The sequence below is a fragment of the Triticum dicoccoides genome, chromosome 2B, assembly GCF_002162155.2.
Source record: "Triticum dicoccoides isolate Atlit2015 ecotype Zavitan chromosome 2B, WEW_v2.0, whole genome shotgun sequence".
NCBI classification, from domain to species: Eukaryota; Viridiplantae; Streptophyta; class Magnoliopsida; order Poales; family Poaceae; genus Triticum; species Triticum dicoccoides.
In genome coordinates, this window is record NC_041383.1 from 225976420 (window position 1) to 226003064 (window position 26645).

General features: G+C 46.5%; 2 protein-coding genes and 1 pseudogene across 2 annotated transcripts; all 3 read right to left on the bottom strand.

The window, feature by feature from the left end:
- Positions 1-940: 940 nt before the first annotated feature.
- On the bottom strand, positions 941-2344 carry LOC119363216 (chlorophyll a-b binding protein 7, chloroplastic-like). Its single transcript, XM_037628532.1, has 5 exons — positions 2087-2344; positions 1949-1986; positions 1540-1843; positions 1231-1441; positions 941-1147 (listed from the first exon to the last, which is right to left on the bottom strand). The coding sequence occupies exons 1-5, from the start codon at positions 2281-2283 to the stop codon at positions 1130-1132; spliced, it is 768 nt and encodes a 255-aa protein (XP_037484429.1). The 5' UTR covers positions 2284-2344; the 3' UTR covers positions 941-1129.
- A 6796-nt stretch (positions 2345-9140) lies between these two features.
- Positions 9141-10861, bottom strand: LOC119363217 (cilia- and flagella-associated protein 251-like). Its single transcript, XM_037628534.1, has one exon. It carries the CDS (start codon positions 10787-10789, stop codon positions 9524-9526), a length of 1266 nt encoding a protein of 421 aa, XP_037484431.1. The 5' UTR covers positions 10790-10861; the 3' UTR covers positions 9141-9523.
- Positions 10862-11547: 686 nt separating this feature from the next.
- Positions 11548-19453, bottom strand: LOC119363218 (annotated as a pseudogene).
- Between the last annotated feature and the right edge of the window lie 7192 nt (positions 19454-26645).

A 26645-nucleotide genomic window follows, 5' to 3' on the forward strand; every position in this document is an offset into this window, starting at 1 on the left:
CATGGAGAAAACGATAGCAATAAACTTGATACGATCATATGCTACATTTATAGTTTGGGTCTTGTCCATCACATCATTGTCCTAATGATGTGATCCCGTTATCAAATGACAACTCATGTCTATGACTAGGAAACCACGACAATCTTTGATCAACTAGCTAGTCCGGTAGAGGCTTACTAGGGACATGTTGTTGTCTATGTATCCACACATGTATTTGAGTTTCCTATCAATACAATTATAGCATGGATAATAGACGATTATCATGAACAAGGAAATATAATGATAACTACTTTATTATTGCCTCTAGGGCATATTTCCAACAAGTGCATGCCTGAAGACCACTATGAGATTTGTCCGTGCCATGATGCAGGTGTTTGCAACTACGATCGATGATGTCTAGAAGCCCGGAGAACAAGTCAACATCCTGAAACAAGATGCAGACCAGATTATGAATTTTCTGTAGATGCATCAGAATCTTCGAGATGAACAGGTTCACGTGCGACTACTCAACGATCTTATGGAGCATATGTGGATCCACAATGGAAATCAAGGAGTTTAATGTTTGTATTGAGCACTTCAAATAAATTTTATGTTTGAACTATGTTTAAATTGTGGAAGTACCATGGTCATTTGTTTTTTGTGTGTGAAACTACTCAACTTGTGATATTCATGTGTATGATGGACATATATGAATTTGCATGGATTTGAAAGTTTAAATATGAGGAATGTGACTGTCTGGCAGGAGAAATGAGGAATCGTCTGACGCTGTTCTTGGTGGTCCCAAGTGTGTCCGCAGATATTTAGAGGGCCGAATTTGTCAAGTCCGGTAATAGATGCTCTTGTAATGTTACCATTTCGTGTTCTCAAAGTATTCTTTGTATGACCCCATTAACGTTAGGACCATTGGGCGACGTCGCGAGACTCGTGGACGATGCCAACATAAGGTTCAAAAGGGTATTCATTCTTTACATCGGTTACAACACCGGGGTACAAGTACACATCCAACAAGCATGCATTGCTCCACAATTACATACCATCATCCACGGGAAAAAAAATCAAGTTCCACCAGCGATCTTCTTCCCCGTGGTAGCACACTCCTCGGATTAGTTGCTAACTCCCAACGTGTCCCTTACTTGGGGGCGAATGCCTGAAACATAACACCAAAAAGGGTCATACATCAGTACCCAAAAATCCATAAATACCATATATAATGTGTTAGCGTATGCGTACCCGGAAGATGGTGGCGTGGCCGGGGTCGGCGAGGTGAGCGAAGAGGTTGTCGATGGGGCCGGTGCCGGTGTACTCGGCCTGGAACCACGCGCCCATGACGGCGAGCATGGCGAGGCGGCCGTTCTTGATCTCCTTGGTGCGCAGCTCCTTGAGCTTCTCGGGCGAGCCGGTGCCGTAGCCGAGCGGGTCAAACCACAGACCACCGGGGTACCTTACGTTTCCAACACGCAGAGACATCACTTGATTAAGCCCATGAGAGCAAGGAGAGCCATGCATGTGCAGATTAGCTTCACGTATGTGTGCGCGTACCCGACGTCGGTGCCGGTGAGCTTGTTGTTGGGGAAGATGGGGTCCGTGTTGACGCAGCCGGGCTTGATGATGTCTGCCCACCGGCGGCCCTCGGCCCAGCCGATGAGGATGAGCTCCACGATGAAGAGGGTGGTGGTGTCGGTGAAGTACTCCTGCTCCCCGGCGGTGTACCACGACGGCGTGTTGAGGATGCCGATCTTGGTCAGGAGCTCCGGGATGAAGATGCCCGCCGCGCCCAGCATCGCCCACCGGCAGTGCACCAGCTCCGCCTGCACGTTCCACCGCAAGCTCTCCGGGTCGGATCCTACACGGCAAAATCGATCAAAGATTGTTCATGTCGATGTTACCAAGAACGACAACGGATCAACACTTAGTAGGGATGAGATGTGATAGACTGATCAGAACTTACCAAGACCCCAGGGGTCAAAGCCGAAGTCTCCGGGAAGGCTGCATCAAGAACAACGAGACGTGCACACACACTGTCAGTGCCAAGAGTCGATCGCAGCATATTTCGGCATGCATGGGCGCAACGTGTCCGAGTACCAACCTGCCGTCGAGCCACGGAGGAGGGGTGCTCCCGGGGAACCAGATGGGCCTCTCGGGCGCCGCGGCGCGCACGGCGAAGGACGCGCGCGACGCCGCCGCCTTGCCGGCAGCGCCGAGGAAGGAGCTCCGGGCGCCGGCCAGCCCATTGCTGGGGAGCGCCGCGACGGCGGTGGCGGAGGAGGAGGAGACCAGCGCCATCGTTGTGCCACCAGTGCGCTCGCTGGCTGTGCCTGTAGTGGGGAAGGCGAGCGCGCGCGTGCGTGGTGTGAGAGTGGAATTGAGCGTGTGGTGCGCGCGGCAGTTTATGGGGATCTAGGCGCGCGGCGCCGGGTGGCCCTGGCTTATCCGGGAGGAGATAGCGAGCGCGGCGGTGGCGTGCCACGCGGCAGGGAGAATCCGATCCCCTGGCTCCGCCGCGCCAGGGCCTTGCTGACGTGGAGGCCATCCCGGGCACGACCTGATGAAAATCGGGGCCGAGGCTCGCGATTGGACGACGTGCTCCGCATTTGGCACGCCAGTTGCAGCCTTCAAGGCACTATCGGCATGATGATATGCGCCTATATCCACGCAGATTTTCTGTTTAGACAATGTATGCGTCCACGGAGAAAAGAAAACATGTAATCAGGGAGAAATGATAATGAATTTTTTTCCAAGGAAAGAATGAATATATTACTTCCTCCGTCCCATAATATAAGAGCGTTTTTCCTCCGTCTCATAATAAAAGAGCGTTTTTAACACTACACGAAGTACTACCTCCGTCCTGGTTTATTGGTCCCCTTTGTAGTTTGTGCCAAATTTTGACTAAATATTTAACTAACAAAATGTTAATGCATGTCAACAAAAATTATATTGTTGGATTCGTATTTGCACATAGTTTTCAATAATATAATTTTTTGTGACATGCATGAACATTTTGTTAGTTCAATCTATGGTCAAAATGTGGCACGAAATGCAATGAAACTAATAAACCAGGACGGAGGTAATACTAGCTAGCAATAGAGGTACAGTCACAACTCATGGCCTCCGCAATTTTAATGATTAACGGACGATATTTAGTTATCGGGCGGTATTTTGGGTTCTCATCCCGTAGCAATAGTATTAATGGCCTCTGCAATAGAAATACAATCACTTCTCTTTTGTTCTAAAATCTTCTATATTTAGAATATCTAATTTTATAATGAAAATACCGATCTTTTTTGAGTTTATGGTTTACAATGTACAAACCTCACATCACAGACACTTCTTATTTATCCTAGATTCTTCCATACCTTAGTTCCCACAAGTTTTTTTCACTTTAAATAATTGTGATTCACTTTTACGTTATGATTTTCTTGTGTTCAAGGCTATGACAACACCTTCATAAATTTCATTTGTCTTTTTTTTTTGCTAAATAGATTTCATTTGTCTTTTAAGATGCAATACTGCTACTCACTACAATACGAGATACCTAAAGACAACTGTGATGCATATATTTCACATGAGTTTCATGTACTATTATTCCCACGGTGTTTAAATATTTTTATAACTATAATCTGAATTCTTAAGCTCCTGCATACTCCCTCCATTCCTAAATATAAGACCATTTAGAGATTCCATTATGAACTATATATGAATGTATATAGACATACTATAGAGTGTAGATTCATCAATTTTGCTCCGTATGTAGTCCATAGTGAAATCTCTAAAAGGTCTTATATTCAGGAACAGAGGAAGTACTTTGGTATTATACCATGTAGTATTATACTATACTAGCTACTCATCCATGCTTTGGTTATCTAAGCTCCTACATGCAATATATGTGTACCTTATTAGTGGTAAAAGAGGGGCATATATGGCGAGACCAAAATATTTGTCATGTGGACAAGGTTCTTAGAAAAGTTCGGGGCTCCATCAATTAAAGAAAATTTTAGTTCCTATATGTGGGTTTTGATTACTATTTTTTTTGGAGAAATACCAATTAGTACAACACAAATACACATAGCACACACTCACACCACTACATACATGCACTTACGCCAATGACGAAGGACGGAAAAAGATAAGGCAGGACTCTAAAGCATAATTCCTTGTATGCAAATCCAAAGTAGTCCATAAACATTTTATGTGCATAAATACTTTAATGTGATCCTAAACATATACTCCCTTTGTTCCTAAATACTATAAGTCTTTTTAGAGATTTTAATGCAAACTACGTACGGATGTATACAGACATATTTTAGAGTGTAGATTCGCTCATTTTGCTCCGTATGTAATCCCTTATTATAATCTCTAAAAAGACTTATATTTAGGAATGGAGGATGGAGTAATAACCAACGGGTTTGTCTAGGGCACATTGCACATCTAGGTGCAAACTAGGAAGTAAAAAAAAGACAAAAGAAAATGTTTGCACGAATCGTCCCGTAAAATCAATGATATAGGACTTAGATGTACAATAATTAAAAAACATCTAGATGTGATATAGCAAATCTGAAGCAAATTACAATTTCAAGGAGGACAAGAAGCCGGGAGAAGCAGCCGTGGCTTTCCAAGTACTCCAGCTTTAAGACATCGTCGTGTCCGACGGTGGCGGACACATGGAGCGCGTCGGGTAGGGATGAAAATGGAGTGGAAACTTTCCGTTTTTCCGGAGGAAAAATGGAAACGGAGAGGAAATATGAAAACGGAAACGGAAATTTGTAAAACGGAAGTGGAAATGGAATTTTTGATGCGGAAACGGAAACTAAAACGGAATGGTGTTTTCCGGTGGAACATGCATGGAAACGGAACTTTCCGTTTCCGTGAATATGGAATTTCTGTTTTTACTATAGACCTATAGCTGCTGCTTTGTAGCCCAACCACTAAAGAGAACACAATGACACAATTAGTAGAATGGATCTGAGGCCCAACTTCTACTACCACACATGTACTCCGCTTGACCCTATACGCAATTGTCCGGTACTACTACAATACTACGCTAAGGTTCTAACATAATGATATTATTTTGTAGCCACGATAGAAGTCATTAAATTTGTTTGTTTTGTGTGTATTTCTCTATGATTCAAGGGATTTTAAGTTCCGATCAATGCCTATTTCTGTTTTTGCGTATTCACTTTGTATTCGCTCTGTTTCCGTTTCCAATAGTATCTGTTTCCGTATTTATTTCCGGGGTTTCTGTATTCGTTTTCGCTTCCAAAAAAAATTGTGAAAACAAATATGATAGCACTCAGTTCCGTCCGTTTCCGCTCCGTTTTCATTCCTAGCGTCGGGCGTGTGTGGCGCTATTGTCGAGCAGGAGTTCGGCAATGAGGCACCCGCCGGATGCCAGTACTTCTGGCCGCCGGCCTCATGCGCCCCTCCTGCTGACCGCGGGCCTCGCACCACTCCTTCTGGCCGCCAGGAACGCGCCCCCGCGCCCCATGCGCGTCGCTCCGTGGACACTTGTGGCTCCTAGGGTTCGTGTATGGAGCAACGAAGGAAGAAGAAGGAAGTCATGCCTGCGTGAGTCACGATCGACTATGTCTTGGACTGGAGCGAATAGCAGATTGGTGGCTGGTGCGTTGCATACAGCCCCAACAACGCCAATAGGACGAACCAACTTATGGTTGGATGGTTAGAGAGACAGTGCTATCGCAGCCCATCAGGGTTCAAGTCCTGGTGCTCACATTATTCCTGAATTTATTCAAGGTGCATAGGTGAACTTTGTAAATTTCAAAATGATATGTCGGTTCATTCTCTCGAAGGTGCTCATAGGGATAGGGTGTGCGTGTGTGCGTTCATAAGAATGAGCGTATGCACGTATGTATGAGCGCTTGCATCTGTACTATGTTCGGAAAAAAAAACTTGGCCAATAGCATAGGACAAGTGATTTTCTTAGCCGGTTTTTCATTCACATAAGTGTTTTTTAGCGAACTAATTTATGGTTGGGTGGTTAGGAAGATGGTGGTATTCCCAGCCGATCAGGATTCAAGTACTAGATTTGATATTGATACTTGTATTTTTCTGGATTTATTGCAGGTCTTCCGACGATATGCGTTTAGTGGAAGGAGACGTTCATGTGGATTACGAAGACATCCGTGGTGACTTTAAGATGATGTGCCAGTTTAGTCTCTCAGATGTGTCCATATAGGTAGGGCGTGCATGCGTGCGTTCATGGGGTGAGTAATGTTTGTACGTATAAGGTCTGTGTCTGGACTACGTTAAAAAAAAGTGGTTTTAGTGATGAATTTAACTTTACTATGGCTGGAAAAGAACCGTATAAAGTCAAGGTAGGGGGAGTGCTCACCCTCGTCCTAACAAGAGCTCCTCCCTTGACTCACACAACGCCTATTTAAGGTCGGGTTGAATTTGTGAAGCTTGAAGATTGACGAATTCATCGCAGACGCTTCAATATCGACACTGACTACGCCTCCCACACCGTCATCAGTATTGATGTTCAGGGCAAGTGATTTGGGGCTAATGGTCTTCGTGAGTTATATGTTCAGGGCAAGGAATTCACCGGCTTCAATTTCCTAGTCCACTTCTTGTGGCATAGCCCAGTGGCCCCAGCCAGGCATCTCAGCATGATCATCATCTTCTGCGATGTCCTCGTCAATCTCCATGTTCTGAGCTGCATTAAGATCAACGTTCAGAGCCAACTGAAGGTTAAGTTGGGGATCATGGTGCTCATCATGTTCGTGATGTTGTAGAGGCCCAAGAAAGTGATTGTGTTGGTTGGGATGATAATTTGCTTGAGGGGGAATAGGATGCGGATTGCCATTAGGATCAATAGGATCTTCATCTGGAGCGTCCAAACCAAGGATTTGTTGTTGCAGAATCACTACCGGCACCAAGAGGGATTCAGTCTGGAAATCATATCCCTCTCCAAATACAATGCTGGCTGGAATGTTGCTGAGCTCTTACACCCTCACTTTCACCATCAGATTAGCCCTAGTACTCCTGACTCGGTCCCATTGGAGAAACTTGCCAAATTTACTAACCGCATTGCTCGCTTCTTGAATATTTCTCCTGTCAAAAGGATAACCACGTAACAGAATCCAAGCTTCTTTGTTTAACACTAACCTCCTGCAATTCATGCCTCCGTTGTGTTTCTCAAAAATAACATGGACATCTGTGAACATGTGTGGGCTGTTGGAAACCAGAGAATCTCTATCAAAGATGCTATTCAGTTTGACATAGGATTGGCCGAGAGGACACGGCTCAATCTCAGAAAACCCCAACTGCCTGTCAGCAAGAAAATCAGCGAGTACCTCTCTGATGGTCTGGAATGCTACCGAAAGATCGGGCATTGGAACAATAGTAGCAATCGCCCATTCCTCGTGCGTTGCCGGCGCGGCGTCGGTGATGACCCGGATCCTAGCAGGGCGCCCAACAACTTCCACGCTCTGGTGATTAGGAGGAAGAAATGGAGCGGGATTGAATGGGAATGAGGCCATGGTCGTTGGGTCGGGGGTTGGGGCTGCAGATGTGTTCGATGGTTGCCGCCGGCGAGGGTCAAGAGGAATTGAAGCTAGGCGTAGTCAATGGGCAATGGAGTTTTGGGAAATGCAAAGATTGAGGCTGCCACCCCGGAGAGATAGAGGAGAGGCATTAACTGGGTTGCTCTGGTTGGTCGGTTGACTAGGTGCTCGTGTAGTCTCCGTCGCGGGAACAGTGGCGACTTGCCTCGGAATTGGATACGTCGGGACTGGGCTTGAGCTCTTATCGTTGTTGGATGTGGGCCTATTGAGCGAGAAACAGTCTTTGGCGATATGGCCCCATCTCTTGCAGGCCCTGCATTTGATTCTGTTGTGGCAATTGGGCCGTGCATGGCCCGTCATGAGATAGCCCACACATAACTCTTCGGATGGGCCTTTTTGAATATGCGAGGATCCCGCATGATTGGAGTGAACAGAATTATGATTCGCATGAATACCATGAGTAATGTTGCCCTACAATTGCGTGGAGTTTGAAATGTTGTCAGTGGATCTAATAGATCTAGGATTGGATCGAGCCTGATCATGATAGGATGCTGGTGATCTAAGGGCTTGAAGGTATGATTTGCGGGGATGATCTTTGAAAATGTGAGTCCAAGCATCCTCTTTCTCTTGGAGATACTAATCTAGTTCCCAGGAAGAGTTGGGTCCCCCATTACCCCAGAGCAAGAAATTGACATTGAGCAGGGGGAGAGTGATGTTACCTCTCTTGATGATCGAAAAACCCACTTCTTTGGATGAGACAGAGAACTTGAAAGACCAGTTTTGGAGTAACTTGACTTTGAAAAGGGAGGCACGACCACCGAAGCATGAGAGAAGAATGGTGCTCACAGATTCTTCCGTAAGCCTGATCCTGGATCTGGTGAACTCCGCAACGAGGAGAAATTCCTCCATATCCTTACCTTCCTCATAGTTGATAGGGACTCCCCACTTCCGCCATACTTCCGCTGCGAAATCTTGACCGACGTCAAAGTTGAGGCCGGCGAGAGCCATGGGTGAGTTTGATGGGAGGTCGAAGGTGTGTGTGTGGTCGCCGGCGCCGGAGTAGCGGTCAGCGATGGCGGTGGCCGCCGCGGCCGGAGTGGCCAGGCGCTAGGAGCGGAGGGCGCTAGGAGATCCAGTAGGGCTAATGGTCTTCGTGAGTTATATGGACATGCCCTCTTCCCCAAAGTGAAGAGGAAAATAAGATAGCACATGTAAATTACATGCATCTTTCTTTTCATGATCGAGTCCTAGTGAAGTCATACTATTGATTTCTTCTTTACGATTGAATCCTAATTAAGCCGTACTATTGATAGGAGTAGGGTGCAGTATTTTTTCCTTCCAAAATTCCACAAGTCTGAAACCGAGGGAACCTCTAGATTCTGTGCACATCGGCCCTACATTTCTGTCGATGTGGTAACAACCCTATTCTTTTGAAAATAACACCTGCTCCGATAATGGCAGACGATATCAAATCTTGTGATAGATCACAAAAAGAGCAGAGCTATGTGATGTGCACACCATGTTGCATCATCAAATAGACCGCCTCACAGATTTTCCCCCTGTCTACTCACCTTTTCCTCCACTAACTTGCAATCTCGACATTCATCATACACCAAAACAAATGAAAAAGGCATGTGACCCAGAAAAGAAACGAAAGGGAGTGCGCACCAGCACAAACACCTTTGCCGACCCGGGAGAAACTGTCGGTAGAACTGAGCAACTCCTTCGTGTCCATGATTCTATACAGTAGATAGTTCGACGAATATCTGGATAGACTCGCCGATGTTTCATACGGTACATCGTTTGGTCAAGTACATAACTGATCAGATGCCATAAAACAACATCCCTGATAACAGATCTGTTCTTGGTAGTCGGGCGCGCGGGGTTTGCTGTGGAGTTCCTCGGCGGAATTTGTATTGCATCATGCCCAAAATTCTAGTTTTTGCCCAATCTTGCATTATTCTGAGATGTCCGGAGTATAGTAAGGAACTGTGTACCTGTGTTCATACCTCCTTGAAAGGTACGCTCTTCTTGGACCCATGCTTGGCCTTGATCATCTGGTTCAAGGCCTTCACGCACCGGCGGACGATTCCCGGCGACTTCTTCTTCCCTCCGTCGGGCCTCCTTATCACCATGGCCAATGTTGTGCCGCCAGCTGCTGCTGCTGCTGCTCTATGGTCAGCAATGGCATTCTCCCCGTAGCCCAAGTCCCTGCCAGCTTTTGCTTCTCCGGTGCCAAGCTGCTTCTCCCGTATCAGCTCCAGGAGGGAAAGCCGTGGCACGTCACCCGCAGGTGGCGGCGTGATCGGCTTCTTCACGCTTAGGCGCTGCGCCAGGGTCTTCTGCTTCATGTCTTGGCCTCCCCGCGGTGCCTTTTGTTCCTCATCTTGATGTTGCTCTGATGTTTTCTCATCTCCGTCTTGATATTGCTCTGATGCCTTCTCATCCCCATCTTGGCATTGTTTGCCTGTCTTCTCTTCCTCGTCTTGGCATTTCTCTGGTGCCGTTTGCTCCTCAACATGGCATTCCTCTGATGCCTTCTCATCTTGGTATTGTTGTGCTATCTTTTGCTCTTCATCAAGATATTGCTCCGGTATGTTTTGCTCATCCTCTTCCTCCTCCTCGTCTTGGTATTGCTCTGGTATGTTTTGCTCCTCCTCCTCCGTCTCCAACTCCTCGTCTTGGTATTGCTCTGGTGTCTTTTGATCCTCCTCCAACTCCTCATCTTGGTATTGCTCTGGTATGTTTTGCTCCTCCTCCTCCTCTTCCTCCTCTTCCTCCAACTCCTTATCTTGGTATTGCTCCGGTGTCTTTTGATCCTCATCTAGGCATTGCTCTGGCGCATCATCATCTTGCTGTTGCTGTCCTGTCTCCTCCTCATCTTGATATTGCTTTGGTACGTTCTGCTCCTCATCTTGGTGCAGATGTGGTTTCTTCTCCTGCTCTCCATCTTCATATTGCTGTGGTTTCTTCTCTTGCTCATCTTGATATTGCTCTGGTGCCTTCTTCTCAACACCTTCACACTCCTGTGGTGCCTGTGGAATCTCCAGCTGCTGCTCTGCATCTTCACATTGCTGAGGTGCCCGCAGCTCTTTTATATCTTCGCACTGGAGCAATCTCTTCAGCTTGGCCTCGTGGAGCAGCTGTCGTGCCAGGGGCGGCACATACCGATCTTCATAACAAGCGACGAGGCTCACTGGTTTTCGTGTCCGCCTCGACATGCCGCGATCGAAGCGGCGAGATTTGTTCACCTCACACTCGGTGGCCATTGTTTGTGGTCTGAGGAGAAGATCACCAGAAAGAGTGCTTGCTCCTTCTGTGGGATGGTGGAGTTATAGGTCGACTGATATGCTGAGGTGTGCAGTCTGTTCTGTGAACAGGTGAACTGGTGGAATGTCTCTTCCAAAGGTTTTGTCTGATTTGTTCATTTAGAAGATATGTACCTGTCGTAGTAGCCTTTCATTCCTCCATGAAGTGGGATTGAAGTTAGCATTCGTAAGCAAGGGGCCAATATTCTGGCTCAAACATTTGAAATATTTGTCCAGCTTTCATTGCACAGCGGTCGTACTATGTTGGATGACAGTATACCGTGAACCACTGTACAGGGGAATGATAAAAGGTAGGCAGAGTTCTAGAAATAAACATCATTCATGTATGATTGAAGCCATGCCCAACAACCTAGGAATGATAGCCAGCGAAAATTTGGTTTCAAGTGAAAGATTTGACTCGTAGGCTTTTCGTAGTTTGACTGTGATATGTGACAGTTTTTGGGTCACTGAAACTTAAGTACTATCACGATTTTTTCCCTTCAAAAACAAATCAAGTGGGCAAAATTCATATATGATCTAATGGCATGACCTGATGCCAAGTTCCAATTAAGTAGGATTTCGGTATCTTGCTCACGTAATCGAAGAAGCGACCCTGAAGAATTGCTAGGGGTAACTTCGCGAAGTAAACCATAAAGGCTAATTCTGCACCTAAACATCAAAATAATGCTCGAGCATAAAGCACATGTTTATGTCACAACTCAGATTAATGTATTGGTCATTTTCCAACTTATATCTCAGGATACATACAAGATTATTCATTTACAGAGTCAATTTTTCTTATTTAGTTACACAAAGGACTCCCTATCTTGCAAACCTCAATGTCCATTCAGCAGCTATTTCATCATGCTTAGCTCTATCAGTCAGGTACAGACGTGCAATGCTCTCCACAAGTGGGTTGTCTGCACAGACAAAAACATCATAATGTTAGGCTTTCCAGTAGAAACGAAGCAACAACTATGTAGATACTATACAGTAGTATTAAAATACTCCCTTTTCTAAGTTCAGAAATTAATACTGGTAATGTTGGAACATACATGGATCCGGATTTGTGATGATGGCTTTGATCGCCAGTAGCACCTTTGAAATAGTTAAAGCTGGACTCCAGCCATCCTTCAAAATTTCCAAACTCACTGCCCCAGTGGAATCAACATTGCAATGGTAAATCCTTGTTTTTTTTTTTTCGAAACGGAGGCAAAAGATTTGCCTCATCGATTAATTAAGAAGAAGAGAGTTGTCCGGTTAATTAATGGAAAACCGGGCGAAAACCAATACAAACAAATCACATGCGGACTACTCCCAAAGTCTAAACCCCCAAGATCGCACTGTCGACCCTACAAACATTTCCAACAAGCAACATACCCAAGCCCACACGCATCTACATCGCAAAGGAATCCCCAAAAAGAACACCTCGGATGTAGAGAAATGACCCCCCAAAAACCACGATGATAAGCTAAACCATGAGGACGGCCCATAAGACCAAGGAGCAGCCATTAAGCAGCTGCAGACGCCTTCCCTAAGGCATCACTCTTCTTGTTTTTGCTTTTGAGAGACTTCTCCACCTTTTTGATCTTGTCTTTGTTAAACTTTTCGGTCAGGATGCATGCAACCACTTTACCAGACCCAGGGCTAGCCGCCTCCAAGCTAGAGAGCAAGCTGCAAAGCTCTTTTGCAAAGAGAGCATCGGAACAAGGTGCCAACGTATTTGTCCCAACAACATCTCCACCTGGGGGCACCACGTGCCCAACGGTCACAGGCAAGCGCGTGACCGAGGCATCCAAACCTGCACACACCATAAAGTCTGTTTTGAAAGTCACCTCGAAGAGTCACAGCACAACTGTCAGTTTGTCACCGCAAGTTAAGGTCCCCCGGTGCTAAATTATACTACCGGGTTCCAGCAATTAAATCTAACACATTAGAGTAGAACATAAAACAATGTAAGAATACTTATAAAATATAACTGTCAGATATAAAATCATGACAATCATTGGTTGTAAAATCACAAACATCAGAGCCGTACAGCATATATGTTGGTATGCTACAGCCTACAGTATAGCAGACAGATCTTTTATTTTACAAAACCTTGAGAAAATTCACATGCTCCTGCCTTATTGTTTGGACTATAATTGTTGTGGTGACCTACATTTCGTTTATGCATGGTGCCATATGCTTGTCATGGTAAATGTAGCACTCTGTACAGCTGTGGGGTAGGTGAAAGTAGTGTTAGCATTGTTCCATTGCTGAGATCTGAAAATGGAGGTTGGCTGTTTCTGACCCCTCCCGTCTCAACCTACCACCAAGTCATCTGTCAAAGGTAATAATTAGACCTCCAAACCATGGTGCCAGCGGATGGATACTGATAAATCGATACGGCCAGTAAATAGACAGATATGTTATATGTGTATCATGCTTTCTAATTTACAAAATTATCACAGACTTGTGCTCTAAGCCAAGATATGCCAATACAAACAATATGTCAACAAAGGATAAAGGTGATCTCAATCACACAGTAATAAGGCTTCCGGTGGACAAAATCCTTTTCCAGAAAATCTTTTCTCGGCAAAGCATTAGCTAAAAGCTTGCCACAACATAGGTCAGGAGGACACCTAAGAAAACAACATCTCAGCAACCACACACAATTATTTTTCCTGAATAGCAGCTGTAAAATAAAAACTTCAGATATGTTTCTTTACACATGACCGGCATTATGACGGAAAGATGCATAATGTCTTATTACACTCAAGGCATCGGCAAACATACGTCACTTCAGAAGAAACAAAAGCAACATTTCTTTTGGCGGGTAAACAAAAGCAACATTAATTAGCAGCGAAGTAAACTCGCTTTTACATAATACTTTTCTTTTAATCTGTGCTCTTTAGAGTGTTCTAATCCTTGCTGGTTTCTCCATGCTTCCACAAAATTTCCTATTGAGGTGTTGTTTCTGGATGAATCTTGATTCTTTGACAGACAGCTCGATACAGCTTCCTCTTTCTAGGCCTTTTTTATTGAATAACGGTAGTAGGCTGTGGAAGTTTGGGGACAACAGACTTCTATGATGGATCTCCTTCCTAATAATTTACTAATGCATATTAAATCTCATCCCTTTGGCCATACACTATATTAGTCTGTTTACATGTTATGAAGACCGGTCTTAATGAAAACAAATCAGATTCCAAATACACAATAAGAATAATAACATTCTTTACGAACTATTTTGAGGTCGTACTTGAGTATTTGAATATGCAAATATCACATTCTCTTAAAAAAATCACATTCCTTCTACAGAACTTAGGTTTGCAACATCTGAGGATTGTTTTTTTCTAGAACCAGGGGGATATTGCTGCCCTCCTAACTCGGCTAACCTACACATCACATAAGAAAATACTGTAGTGGCAAATGAAAGAAGGTTACTTATCAGTTCTTACCATAGGAGGTTTGAAAGGATAATCAAGTGGGAAAACGATATCAAGGAAAAATATCCCTCCATCATATGGTGACCCTACAAGAAAAACACCGCATTAAACCAAATTACGGGTGCCTTTCGATATATTAAGTTAAACCAAATTACGAGTGCATACTTTATTACTCCCTCTGTTCACTTTTGTAAGACGTTGGAGACAATTCGGACATCACCCAAAATAGTTCAATGAACTGTCTGAAACGTCTTATAAAAGTGAACGGAGCTAATTTAAACATGGATGGATGGCACAATTTAAACAAGTATATAAAACTAAAGTTCCTAAGAGCTTCTCCCTGTCTTGATTGGGCTAGTGGCGAAGAGGAAGTGAAAAGGATTCCATAATCTTATACCTTGGGGTCCAATGATGGTGGAGAGCCAGTGGTAGAGGTTGTCGCCCTTGGGACCGGCGGAGCAGTCGGAAGCATTGAGGTCCAGCAGCTCCTTCTGTATCCGCTTCCCCGACGACGAGACCGACGTCCCTCCGCTCGATCCCCACGGCCGCACGCTGCTCCCGCTGCCTCCGGCTCCGCTTCCGCCGGAGGCTCCAGCACCGGCGCCAACGGCGGCGAAGGGGAAGCGGGAGCCGGGGAAAGATGACGAAGAGGACATGACTGCGGCCAGTGGCAGAGCAAAACCGAATGGGTAAGGTGAAATCTGAAGAACTGTCGCTGAGAAAACTGCATCATCAGTTCATAGCTCACAAATCACAAGCTCTGGAAATTCGGAACAGACCTTTAATCCTAGTGCTGTTCGGACCTCAGTCTACACTTAGCTTCAGCTTTCGCGCCGTCCCTGCCGCGCGGCTGCAGCGCGGCACAGCGACGCCCTGCCGCTGGCACGCTGCTCGCTTGACCTTAACGCCTCGACGGTGCACGGCCGCGCCGCCCGCCGTCCGACGTCGCCGAGCTTAGGTTGCCGGGGAAGAATGGGTCAACGGGGAATTGGGGATTTTCTCCTGATTCCTTTGGCGGCTGGCGTAGTGGGCTTCAGTGCTTTCTTTGTGGCTCAGCTAGCTAGCCCATTGTGGAAAAGGAGTTGGTAAAACTCTTTGCATTTAGGCCCAGAAAATAAAAGTATATTTAGGGCCGGCTTTCTGTCAGGCGATATACCGGAAAAAGGTTTCCCTGCTTTGTATTCCAAAGCAACCAACCGTACACATAGCATTGCTGGGACGAGCAGCACATCAAGCTCAAAGAAAAAGAAGAAATAAATGCCAACAGCGGCAGCTTGACAAAAGCGCGGATGACCCGCCACCGCTGCGCCCTTCGGAGACGAACCACCACAGCCTGAGGCTCCGATCTGCCGCGTACCAAGTAGCACCTTCAAGAAGGGATGCGACACCGACGAGCTGCTACCCGGACGAGTCCTAGGGTTTCCCCCGGCTCGTAGAGGGAAGTGCGGGTTGGCTACCACCGACACCCTTCAAGAAGGAATGGTGGCACCGCATTGGAGTCGGACGAACCGGCAAGGATTTCTCCCGCACTTCAAACCCCACCGCCCAACCGAAACCGACCAACCAAATCAAGCGCCCAATACCATGCGCCATCGAGGTTGCGCTGCCACCCACATTGTCTTACTGCGAGCACCAACACGAGGCCAAGAAGAATAAAGAGAAGTGCCAAGCGACGGGAGCAGCAGCACCAAGGCCGAGCGGGAGGGAACCACCTCCAACGCCGTCGTGCGGGAGGCCCGCGCCTCCGGTACCGTTGCGGCCGGTAATATACTTTGGGCTAAGAGTATAGGACATCAAATGTGGAGGCTGGAAATCTTGCAAAGCATGCTTTAACTCTAGGGAATGGTCGCAGTGTTTAGTTAGGCCAGCCCAACGATCTTGTCTTCGTCCCGGTAAACATTGGGGCGTTTTGCTATGCAGTAATAAAGCTTTGTGAGATCCTAAAAATGAAACGCTGAGCTAAGATCCTGAGCTCTCACAGAAAAGGAGGAAGAAGCTGGCGTCAGTTGTACACCTGAAATAAAGATATGTGCAACACAAAATTTGGATCTTCCAACGTTTCAAGAAAGTAGTCCTTCCAGGATTAAAGTTTTCCAACTTGACATTCAAAATAAGTGCACCTTGCTCATTCATTCCTAGAACAATTTCTTACCAGAGATACATGTCATCTACCTCAATACACTGAGACCAATATGGCTCCCTATTCTAAATAATGACAAGAGGCGCGAGAAATTCGACACATCTCATCCGAAATACAACATACAGTACAATGTTTTACATGAGAAGTACAGCAGGCAGAAGCACGGCAGCTAGGTAAGTCAACCAGCAAGACTGGGATTGCGAGGCAAAACTGTCTTGGCTCACAGGACCAGCAGCCGCATCACCACTGCTGCCATTGGCACCGTTGCTGCACGTAGAACCAAACCTCACCGTCAGTATAGAGCAACAAAAGAAGTTTGAGCTTACAATAACACCAAGGAAAATGCGACTCACCTTCCTGCGAAAACACATGATCCATGGCCTGCAAGTTTAAATTCAGGAGGAAATTTGTTTAGGTTCATGTCACAAAATAAAGTGGTAATAGCAAAGATCGTAACAGTTAACACTTGAATAATAAGACAGAAAATTCAGCAAAGAAATGGATACTCAAGAGACAGTTCAGCTTACTTGGATCCGTAGATGATATGGTTGCTGTGCCATTAAAGTTGCATGTACCGCCACTCGCTTGTGTTCTATGATAATAATCGTTGAATGCATACGAAGCAACAGCTACAATGTCATCTGCTTTATAGCATTGCTGCCCAGGTTGAATGGCACTGCAGTTTGCGGAGCCAGGGCCACATACCCAATCCAAGCTTTGCTTCAATGCACTATGGGTTGCACTTGAATTTGCCACACAAAACATCCCGCGCAAACCCGGCGAGTCAGTGTTATTTGTGGCCACATCTTCAAATGTCAGGGAGTACACCGCACTTGCGTTGGTAAACATAATGCCCCAACTTTGCTCCGAAACAGGTCCAGCCCGACGATCCTCGTTGAACAGCTCAAATAGGTATGTGCTTACTTGGTTATCTGGCTGGCTAGGTGTACCAGAATTATTTAGCACATGGCGTATGAGATTTGTATTGTAGGCCAGAGCATTGTCAACATCAGCAGCCGGCTCATTTCGTCCACCACGCCATGGCCAACCAGAAGCTGTGACTATAACAGAAATATTGGTGAAATTCATGGCTTTCATCGAGTTGTACGCAGCATCAACCATAGCATCAAACATGTTGGTATAGAACAAATTAGTGTTGGGATCCGCAACCTGACTGTTGGGATTGAGTGATCGGAACAGGGCATACTCCAAAGGGAACACACCTTGCCCTCCCACATAGCTATAGTATGGTTGAGCATTCAGCATGAAGGAAGATCCTGTACTCTTCAGAAACTGAAGATACGGAAGCATTATTGAGCTCCACGTCGAGTTGAAAGTGGCGGTAGAGGGAGGAAATGCCTTGGGAATCATATCCATTGAGTGAGGACTTGATAGTTTCACTTGGGTATTGAGGTTCGCAGCCAACAGTGCTGACTGGAGGAACTGCAATGCAGGTACCAGAACAAGAGCTGCATTTGGGAGAGTGGAAAGAACCTCATCGCCCACGGCGATATACGTGATGTTTGTAGCCGGAATGTAGGCAGCAACATTCTTGTTGACCCAATCAACAGCTGCCGGACGAGACTGCCCCACACGGAGCAGCTGATCGTTTGGCACACCGACCATCACTTCGATTCCGGTGTTCGCGAGGGCGACAAGCATCTGATGGTCTGAATCAACCAAGCGAACATGTTGGATCTTCATGGCTTTAAGGGTGGAGACTATGTCTGATGCTGATGGCAGGTCTGACACCCCAGTGCCAATGTTGATACCAACAAATGCTCCTACAATTGAACAGAAAAACAGCAACCGATTCTTATGCGACGAAAAATTAGATAGAAAAGCAGATATATGATTGTACACATCAAGGAAATTCTCTTCAGGTTTCTTTATCGATTTTTTCCCTTCAGTTCAGGGCAAACAAAGTATGTTTTCCTCAAAACTAGCCACTGGCACAGTGGGGAATCAAAATGCCAGATGCATAGACACAATGAGATGCTAATCATGTGCAGAGCACCGTGTAATTTAATACAGCATGCATCCATGTGCTAGTAAGTACCTGAAGCGTTGAAAAGCATGAGCATGAACAGCGTCGCCACGGCCTCTGGTCTCCTCGGCGACATTATTTATGATCTACTAGGGGCTTCTTGCAGACTCTGGATCCAAGCTGAAATATCAATTCAATCAATCATTTTACAAGAACAGAAACTACTAAGCACAAAACTCCTGAAATGCAAAATGAATCTGGGGAGAAATTAATGATGCGAAATGCTCTTATTGAAAAATGACGCGAAATGGTAGCAATGCATTCACACAAGTGCATAATAAGCTGCGCTCTCTCACCTTGGTATGAACTCAGATCGATCTTGCGCGCTGAAAAGGAAGAACCATCGGACCATGGACGGATGGGGCTGGGCCAGTATTCGGGGGTGCCCGGACGCAAACAAATCGGCGAGTAACCGGACCGGGCGGAAGAGTGGTAGTGATTTCGATCTCGGTTGCTCGCTCCCTGCAGCAAAGAAAGAACCCCCGGGACGAACCGGAGGGGAGATCGAAGAGCAGCGAGTGAGACGGCGGATTTGGGGGCGGAAAATCAGAGAAGGCAAACAGGCGCAAGGCTCCAAGAGGCGCAGCAACAAATGCGGCGACATCGCAATCGCGAGAAGAGGACGGCGGCAAGCAAATGGGGCAAACAAACCACCTGGTATCCCGCTGGTCCCCTCCGGAGCCCTCCCTGCTTCCTCCTCCGCCGCCGGCTCCCTCGCCGCGAAGAGAAGAGATCGCCGCACGAAGGAAGAAGCACTTGTCCTCCTCCGGAGAAGGAGTAGTGCCAAGCAAGAAGCGGGCCACGCCGTAGACTCACGGGGAGCTCTGCACTGAGCCACTGACACACAGAGAATGCGAGGAGCTGCGCGTATCCGTGCAGCGAGCTGCCTCTGCTCTTGGCTGGCTCCCTGGTTTTTGTGTCTTGGGAGTTTAACTTACTCTACTCGTAATTAAGCGTACTTGAGAGTGGCGACGGGAGTAAAAAAATGCGAGGGTTTGACTGAGGAGCTGCGCGTGTTGTAGATCCAACTTGGGAGGTGATGCACGCGGTGTTTAGAAAAGGAAAAAAGAAGGGTGGGGGAGAAAAAAGAGCCCTTTTGTAGCCTCTGGGACATGGTAATGGTGTGCCTGTGTGACATTATTATTACTGTATTAAAAAGAAAACAAAAGAAAAGCGGTGTGGGATGACTGGGCAGTGTGCAGGTTCCAGAGCAGCGGATAAACGGTCAGCCTTTCTGTGGGCACACTCGTGTGACCACGCCGTGTCTGGGCTCTTTAAAGAGGTAATAGCACCCCAGGTACCTTAACTTGCACACAATATGATGATTTAGTCTCAAAGTTGTAAAACTACATCAAATCATACCCCAATTTGCATCCAATGTAATGTTTTAGTCTCAGGCCAATCAGAGCTCGCCAATTGGCTGCCAAGCGGCTGGGCCGGTCAGCGCTGGCAGTTTTGCACAAAACCCCCTGCCGTTTCACTGATTCAACCCGCAGTCACCCCCCACCTGAACCCCCACCTGAATTAAATCTGTCGGATGAATCGAGCTCACGTCCGGTCTCTAGCTCCACTCGTTCCCCATTTGCCCCCTGCCCCCCTCAGCTCCAGCAGCAGCTTCTCCACGCCACCAGCTCGCCGCCGCCGTCCAGCTCACCGCCGCTCTCCAGCTCGCCGCCATGGTATCTTGGAGTGAAGGGTCGAGCTCGTCGTCCGACGGCTACTCTGTGACAAGTGAGGTTAGTTCTTGACTATGTCTCTGGCAGTTAGGGATTGAGCAAAAATGGGGAAGGGGGTATGTTCTTTAGTAGAAAAATTTCAGCATAGATGATGTCTGCCTCTTTGCTGACTAGAATATGTTGTACACAATGTTGTAGGCTCCTGCTCCTGCCACCATTTTCTGCTCTGAGTGGACAGGCCTTGCTCCAGATCTTGCATCTAGATGTGAACACCAGTGTGTGTGAGAGAAGTTTGTGTGCTTTGAATCAGTTGATAGTGGAAGGAGGTATCTTGCTTGTGCACAAAAGGTTGGTAGATCTACCAAACTTGCAATGTGTGTCAGCTTACTTTGATCTATATAATAGTGTGCCATTTAAATGTGGAGGAGTGCATTTTCAGTTAAGAGCATCTAGTTTGTGAACTTTATTGAATCTTTCAGTTAACAGCATCTTGTTAGTGAACTTAAGTGAATTCAAATGAAATAGCTGAACTTATCTAAATTTAAATTCAGTTAACTGAAGTTAACTGAATTAGAATGAAATAGCTGAACTTATCTGAATTTAAATTCAGTTAACTGAACTTAACTGAATTCAAATGAACTAACCGAACTTAACTGAATTAAAATGAACTAACTGAATTCTATCTTATTTGTTAGGAAATACCTAAATGCAAGATTGTGGAGTGGATTGACCCTGAATGGCCTGCCACTCTGAAGATGAGTTTAGCCAGGGTTTGGGGCATGTATGATGATGAGTTAAAGCTAAGGATCAGGGAAAGTGTGGTTCAAGCTGAAGAAAATTTTAGGGTTGTGAAAGAGAGGGAAAAGATGGAAAATGATCTGAGGTTTTTTAAACTAGATTTTGCTAAGATGGTGGCTGACAAGGAGCAGGCAATTACTGAATTGGGCAATGCAAGACTTGCTCTTTCTGACCTAAAGGAAGAGCTTGAGAAGAAGAAGATGTCTGATAAATCTACCACTACCATTCATCGGGTTGTGAGGGCTAAGGCAGAGAAACAGAGGGATGAGATGAAGCAACAGATGGACAGCATGAAGGAAGAGTTGGACAAAGTGTTGTCACAGAGGGATGAGCTGAAGAAGGAGAAGAAGAAACTAGAGTACATGATTGGTGATCTATTCAGGCACAAGGAGGAGACCAAGAGCAAGATAAGGAGGGTGAAGGAGATCTTAGATGAAATTGAGTAAATCATTGTTGTTGCAATGCTGCCTTAAGTTGGAGCTATTAATTAGCTGTACTTCTTTATGAACTTGGTTGATTTGTATGCCAGTATCACCTAAGGGACTGAATTTGTATGACTGCTTTTAGTTAACTGAATTTGTATGACTTCCCAAGTTATCTTGTTGCAAGGTGTTATTAGACTGAATTTGCCTTTTAGTTAACTGTATTTGTATGACTGAATTTGCAAGGTGTTATTAGATAACTGAATTTTTGACAGTGTTACTGAAGATTCAGTAAACTGAATGACCAGTTCACTGAAGATTCAGTTAAATGGCACATGTAGTTAACTCAATTTGTCTCTCTCTGTTTGCATGTCCATTTTCCTGAATTTATAGTGGTCATCTATGTATCAGTCTAACTGAATTCTAGTTAACTGTATCTGTTAACTATACAGTTAACTGTATTTGTTTCAATTAACATCACTTTAGCTGAAGAATTGGAACTAAACTGAGAATAAGTAGTACATAGATAAAACACTGACTGATATATAGATAAAACTCTGATTCATACACAGATAAAACACTCACTCATACATAGATAGACTTGCATTGACATAGATAAAACACTCACTCATACATAGATAAAACACTCACTGACATGCAGTGCATTCATACATAGATAGAAGAGATAGGAGCAGTTGGGTGCTTAAGAGCTCATTCATCTGGGTAGAGAATCCTACTCCACCTCTGCCTAGTGCACTGAAAAGGATGGAGATTAGCCCTCCTCCTTGCCCAGTAGATGATATCATCATCAGTAGGGTTTGATCCAGGTGGGAATGCCTCCAGGAACTGCTGTACATCCTTGCGGTTGCGTGCTGCAAGGATCCTCTCTGCCAGTTGCCTTCTTTGCAACCTTCTTGCCTCTCTACGCCTAGCTCCACTGGGTACCCCTTCTGCATCTACTACCTCTCCAGGATCCATGCCCTCCTATGTATGCCCTCCTAGGATCAATACCCACTGCACTAAGCAACACTCCTTTAAACCTATTTTTCATGTGACAACCATCAATGAAAATAATAGGCCTGCATCCCTTGAGCCAACCCCTTTTGCATGCATCATAAGACCAATATAAAGTTTTGAGACATTTCCTGCCCTGTGGGAAATCTTTGTCTCTAACAACCTCGATTGACAGAAGAAATGTAGACCCAGGGTTGGTATTCCTCAATTCATGACCATAGTCCCTAAGCCTATTGAACTGCTCTTCTTCATCACCATGGATCTCCTTAAGTGCTGCAGTTCTTACCCTAGCTAGCTTCCATCTGTTAGGGGTGACATGAAATTCATTGGTGATCTTTCTTGAAAATGTACCTAGTGACATCTTCTGGTCATCTCTGAACTCATTTATGAAATACTTGCACAAGAATTTTGCTGTCAGTGACCTTATCTTCCATTTCTTCTGACATATATGTTCTCCATAGTAAGTCTTGATGACAAACCCCCCTGTCCTGTTGTCATTGCCAGCATACAGATACCAAGGGCAACCATCTTCACAAACTGCTTCAAGTCTCCTCTTGTCATTCTTTATCTTCTTGATCTACACTCTGTTTCTAACTGAATATGCAGTCAGTGCATGCCTTAGCTCAACCACATCAGCAAATACCATCCCTACTTTAAACACAGGGGAAATCATGTCCACCTTTGCATTGAAAGCTTTAAACTTGTACCTAAGTTCATCTGCTTGCTCAGTTGATAGGTTGAGATCTTCATCCTCAAGCAAGTATTCAGGCTCCACATCATCCTCATCCTAATCAGCTTCTTCATCAACATCAAAGTCAATGTTGTCATCATAAAGATCATCATCACCATCATCTATGTCATAGTCACTATCATTGAAATCAGAATCTGAAACAACTACATCTTCAATAACTGTTTCTCCATCAGCACCCTCAATAAGCAAACTTTGTGGGTCTGTTCCAATTGGTGCAATCTCTAACAAGGGATCTTCAGTTACCATGTTCTGCAAAGCACCTGATGAAGTCATGTACCTAGGGTAGGGTCATAGACCTGATCTAAGTACCCTACCCAAGGACACCCTCAGAAGAGACTGCCTTCCAGTCGACCAAGAGGGACTTCACTCGACGGACTCGAAGGACTCGACCATGAAGACTCACTCGACCACCAGAAGAACAAGAGGCACTCTGCACCGCAACGGTCTGTAATTAAGTAGACTTTATGGCATTTAGGACACTTTATGTGAGGCGTTACCAGTAATGCCTAGACTTAATGTACTTTAAACCCAGCATTACTGAGGGCCGGAGGGGTCTGGCAGGCACTATATAAGCCACCCCCCTCCTCAATGTAAAGGGTTCGCACCCCTGTAATCCATACATACATAATCCACTCGACCGCCTCCGGGCTCCGAGACGTAGGGCTATTACTTCCTCCGAGAAGGGCCTGAACTCGTACATCTCTTGTGTTTACAACTGCTCCATAGCTAGGACCTTGCCTCTCCATACCTACCCCCACTCTTCTGTCAGACTTAGAACCACGACAGTTAGCGCCCACCGTGGGGCCGGTGTCTTAGCAATTTTTGGAGAAGTTGCGATTCTTCCGATTACTTTCATCATGGTTGTTGGTGGAGTTTTGGTCGAGGGCCGCGAGATCCGTCTCGGCGCTCTCACCTTCATCGCCGACGACTCCGCTTGGCTCCAGGAGGCTCCACTCGACGTTGATGCGCTCCCCGTCCACGGTGCGACGCATTTTCACGCATGTGTCCGCGGCGTTCTGCTGCGGCAACTGTCGACTCCATATAGGTTGACTCCCCTATCGATCACCCTCCCGGTCTCCCGCCAGCGCAAGCGCTCTGGTCGGTCGAGACTCCAACGGTGGGTGAGACACGCGGTGGCTCACCAGACGGCACCACCCAAGTTGCGGCAATCGAGCCCGACGAATCTCTCTACGGCCTGTTCGATCTGTCGACTGGCTCCGTAGAGACTGCATCCGAGTGTGATAGCAGTGATCCAGCGGCAGAGGTCTTGATGGTCAACGGGCCTCGCAGCCCTCCCGGTTTCCCTCGCGAGGATGGGGTAGACGGTGGAGGCGACCCCGCTCAAGTCCATGAAGAGTACCAGCCCGAGCCACTTAATTCCCTACAGAGGGAAGAACTTCGCCGCAGGAACATGCATGCCCTGCATACTCCCATCGCGGGAGAAACCCCCGAGGCTCGCGCCTTGAAGGAGGTACGTTTGGCCAACTTGGCTGAACGCGCTCGCCTGGAGAACCTTCAGCGAGCACTCGACGAGCGCGCGCGGCAACGAGTACCCGACTCCAATCGACGTCAACTCTTCCCGCCAACTCAGGTATATCGAACCCCGATTCAGAATTTAGCAATTGCAACCCGTATAGCAGAGTCCATCCAACCCTCTCAGTCGGAGGCTGGCAGAGGCTTGATGCAGATCAGAGATTTGCTCTGAGCAGCAGGAGATCAGAATTCAGCCGTGTCGCAGTCACGCAACAAAATTCACAGTCGATCCGTCGGTGCGAATACGGTTCAGTCGGCTCACAGTCCCAGATTGCCTCCGTGGCGTGAAGGACGCGAGAATCCGCGAGACCAGTATGGTGACCGACATGATCGTGATGATAGGCGTCGAGTGCCCACTCCTCCCCCGAGGGGTGGGTCTTACGCTCCTCGGCAGCAGGATGACAGGCGTCAACTCAGTGTGGGGCGAAGAGCTCCGATCGACCCCAGGGAACCAGGCTTTGACGCGCGATCCATCATCGTGCAAGGCTTGGTCGATCAGAACAGAGCTCATCGAGGTGGCCCTGACAGAGATGCGCCCACTAGCAGTCGAGTGCATGTTTCTGGTCCGGAATGTTTCAGTAGGGCTATCAGAGCCGCGGTGATTCCCCCCAACTTCAGGTTGGCAACTGGAGTAAGCAAGTTCACTGGTGAGTCTAAGCCTGAAACCTGGCTTGAGGACTACCGAGTGGCGGTACAGATTGGCGGCGGGAATGACGAGGTGGCCATGAAGCATTTGCCACTCATGTTGGAAGGTTCTGCCAGAGCATGGTTGAATCAGTTACCTCCAAGCAGCATTTACACTTGGGAAGATCTTTCCCGAGTGTTCGCCAGAACATTTGAGGGAACTTGCAAGCGACCAACTGGATTGACAGAGCTGCAAGTTTGTGTGCAGAAGACGAATGAGACTCTAAGAGAGTATATTCAGAGATGGATCACTTTGCATCATACCGTGGAGAACGTGTCTGATCATCAGGCAGTCTGCGCCTTCAAGGATGGTGTTAAGAATAGAGAATTGAGTTTGAAGTTTGGTCCAACCGGAGATATGACCCTGAGTCGGATGATGGAAATTGCTACCAAGTACACCAACGGCGAAGAGGAGGATCGACTCCGCAGCGGCAAATACAAGCCGAGTCAGTCGGAGAAAGGAAACTCCAGTCGGAAGCAGAAACGGAAAGCCGAACCAGCGGCTCCTGGAGAGGCTCTGGCCATGACTCAGGGCAAGTTCAAAGGGAAACCCAAAGGATCCTGGAACCCCAAGAAGGTGAAGGATAAAGAAGGAAATAACGTGATGGATATGTCGTGTCACATCCACACGAAGAAAGATGAAGAGGGTAATATCATCTACCCGAAGCATACCACTCGCCAGTGTCGACTCCTGATCCAGCAGTTCCAAGGAAAACAGTCCAAGGACAAGGAAAAGGAGTCGGACAAAGCCGAAGACAAGGAAGACAGTGAGGGAGGATATCCTCATGTTAACTCCACTCTGATGATTTTTGCGGATGTGGAAAGCAAGAGCCGACTGAAGGTTATTAACCATGAGGTGAATATGGTCGCTCCGGTGAAACCAAGTTATCTGAGATGGTCCCAAACACCCATTACATTCGACCAGTCTGATCACCCGACTCATATAGCCACCCCTGGGAGGCAAGCTTTGGTGGTCGACCCGGTTGTCGAAGGCACTCGGCTGACGAAGGTGCTAATGGATGGTGGTAGTGGACTGAACTTATTGTATGCGGACACGCTGAAAGGAATGGGCATTCCGATGTCCCGACTGAGCACCAGTAACATGAGTTTTCATGGAGTTATACCAGGAAAGAAAGCCGAGTCACTCGGCCAAATAGCTCTGGACGTGGTGTTTGGTGATTCAAAGCATTTTCGCAAAGAGAAGCTGACGTTTGAGGTCATGGATTTTCAGAGCGCTTACCACGCTATTTTGGGGAGACCAGCTTACGCACGGTTCATGGCTCGACCATGTTACGTGTACCTCAAACTGAAGATGCCCGGC

Bases quoted from the DNA above. Each gene is read 5' to 3' on its own strand.
- LOC119363217 (XM_037628534.1), bottom strand. From the start codon at position 10,789: ATGGCCACCGAGTGTGAGGTGAACAAATCTCGCCGCTTCGATCGCGGC.
- LOC119363216 (XM_037628532.1), bottom strand. From the start codon at position 2,283: ATGGCGCTGGTCTCCTCCTCCTCCGCCACCGCCGTCGCGGCGCTCCCC. The intron at 1,987-2,086 runs GTTGGTACTCGG...TTCTTGATGCAG, and splicing joins CCTCCGTGGCTCGACGGCAG to CCTTCCCGGAGACTTCGGCT. The intron at 1,442-1,539 runs GTACGCGCACAC...TGGAAACGTAAG, and splicing joins CTCACCGGCACCGACGTCGG to GTACCCCGGTGGTCTGTGGT.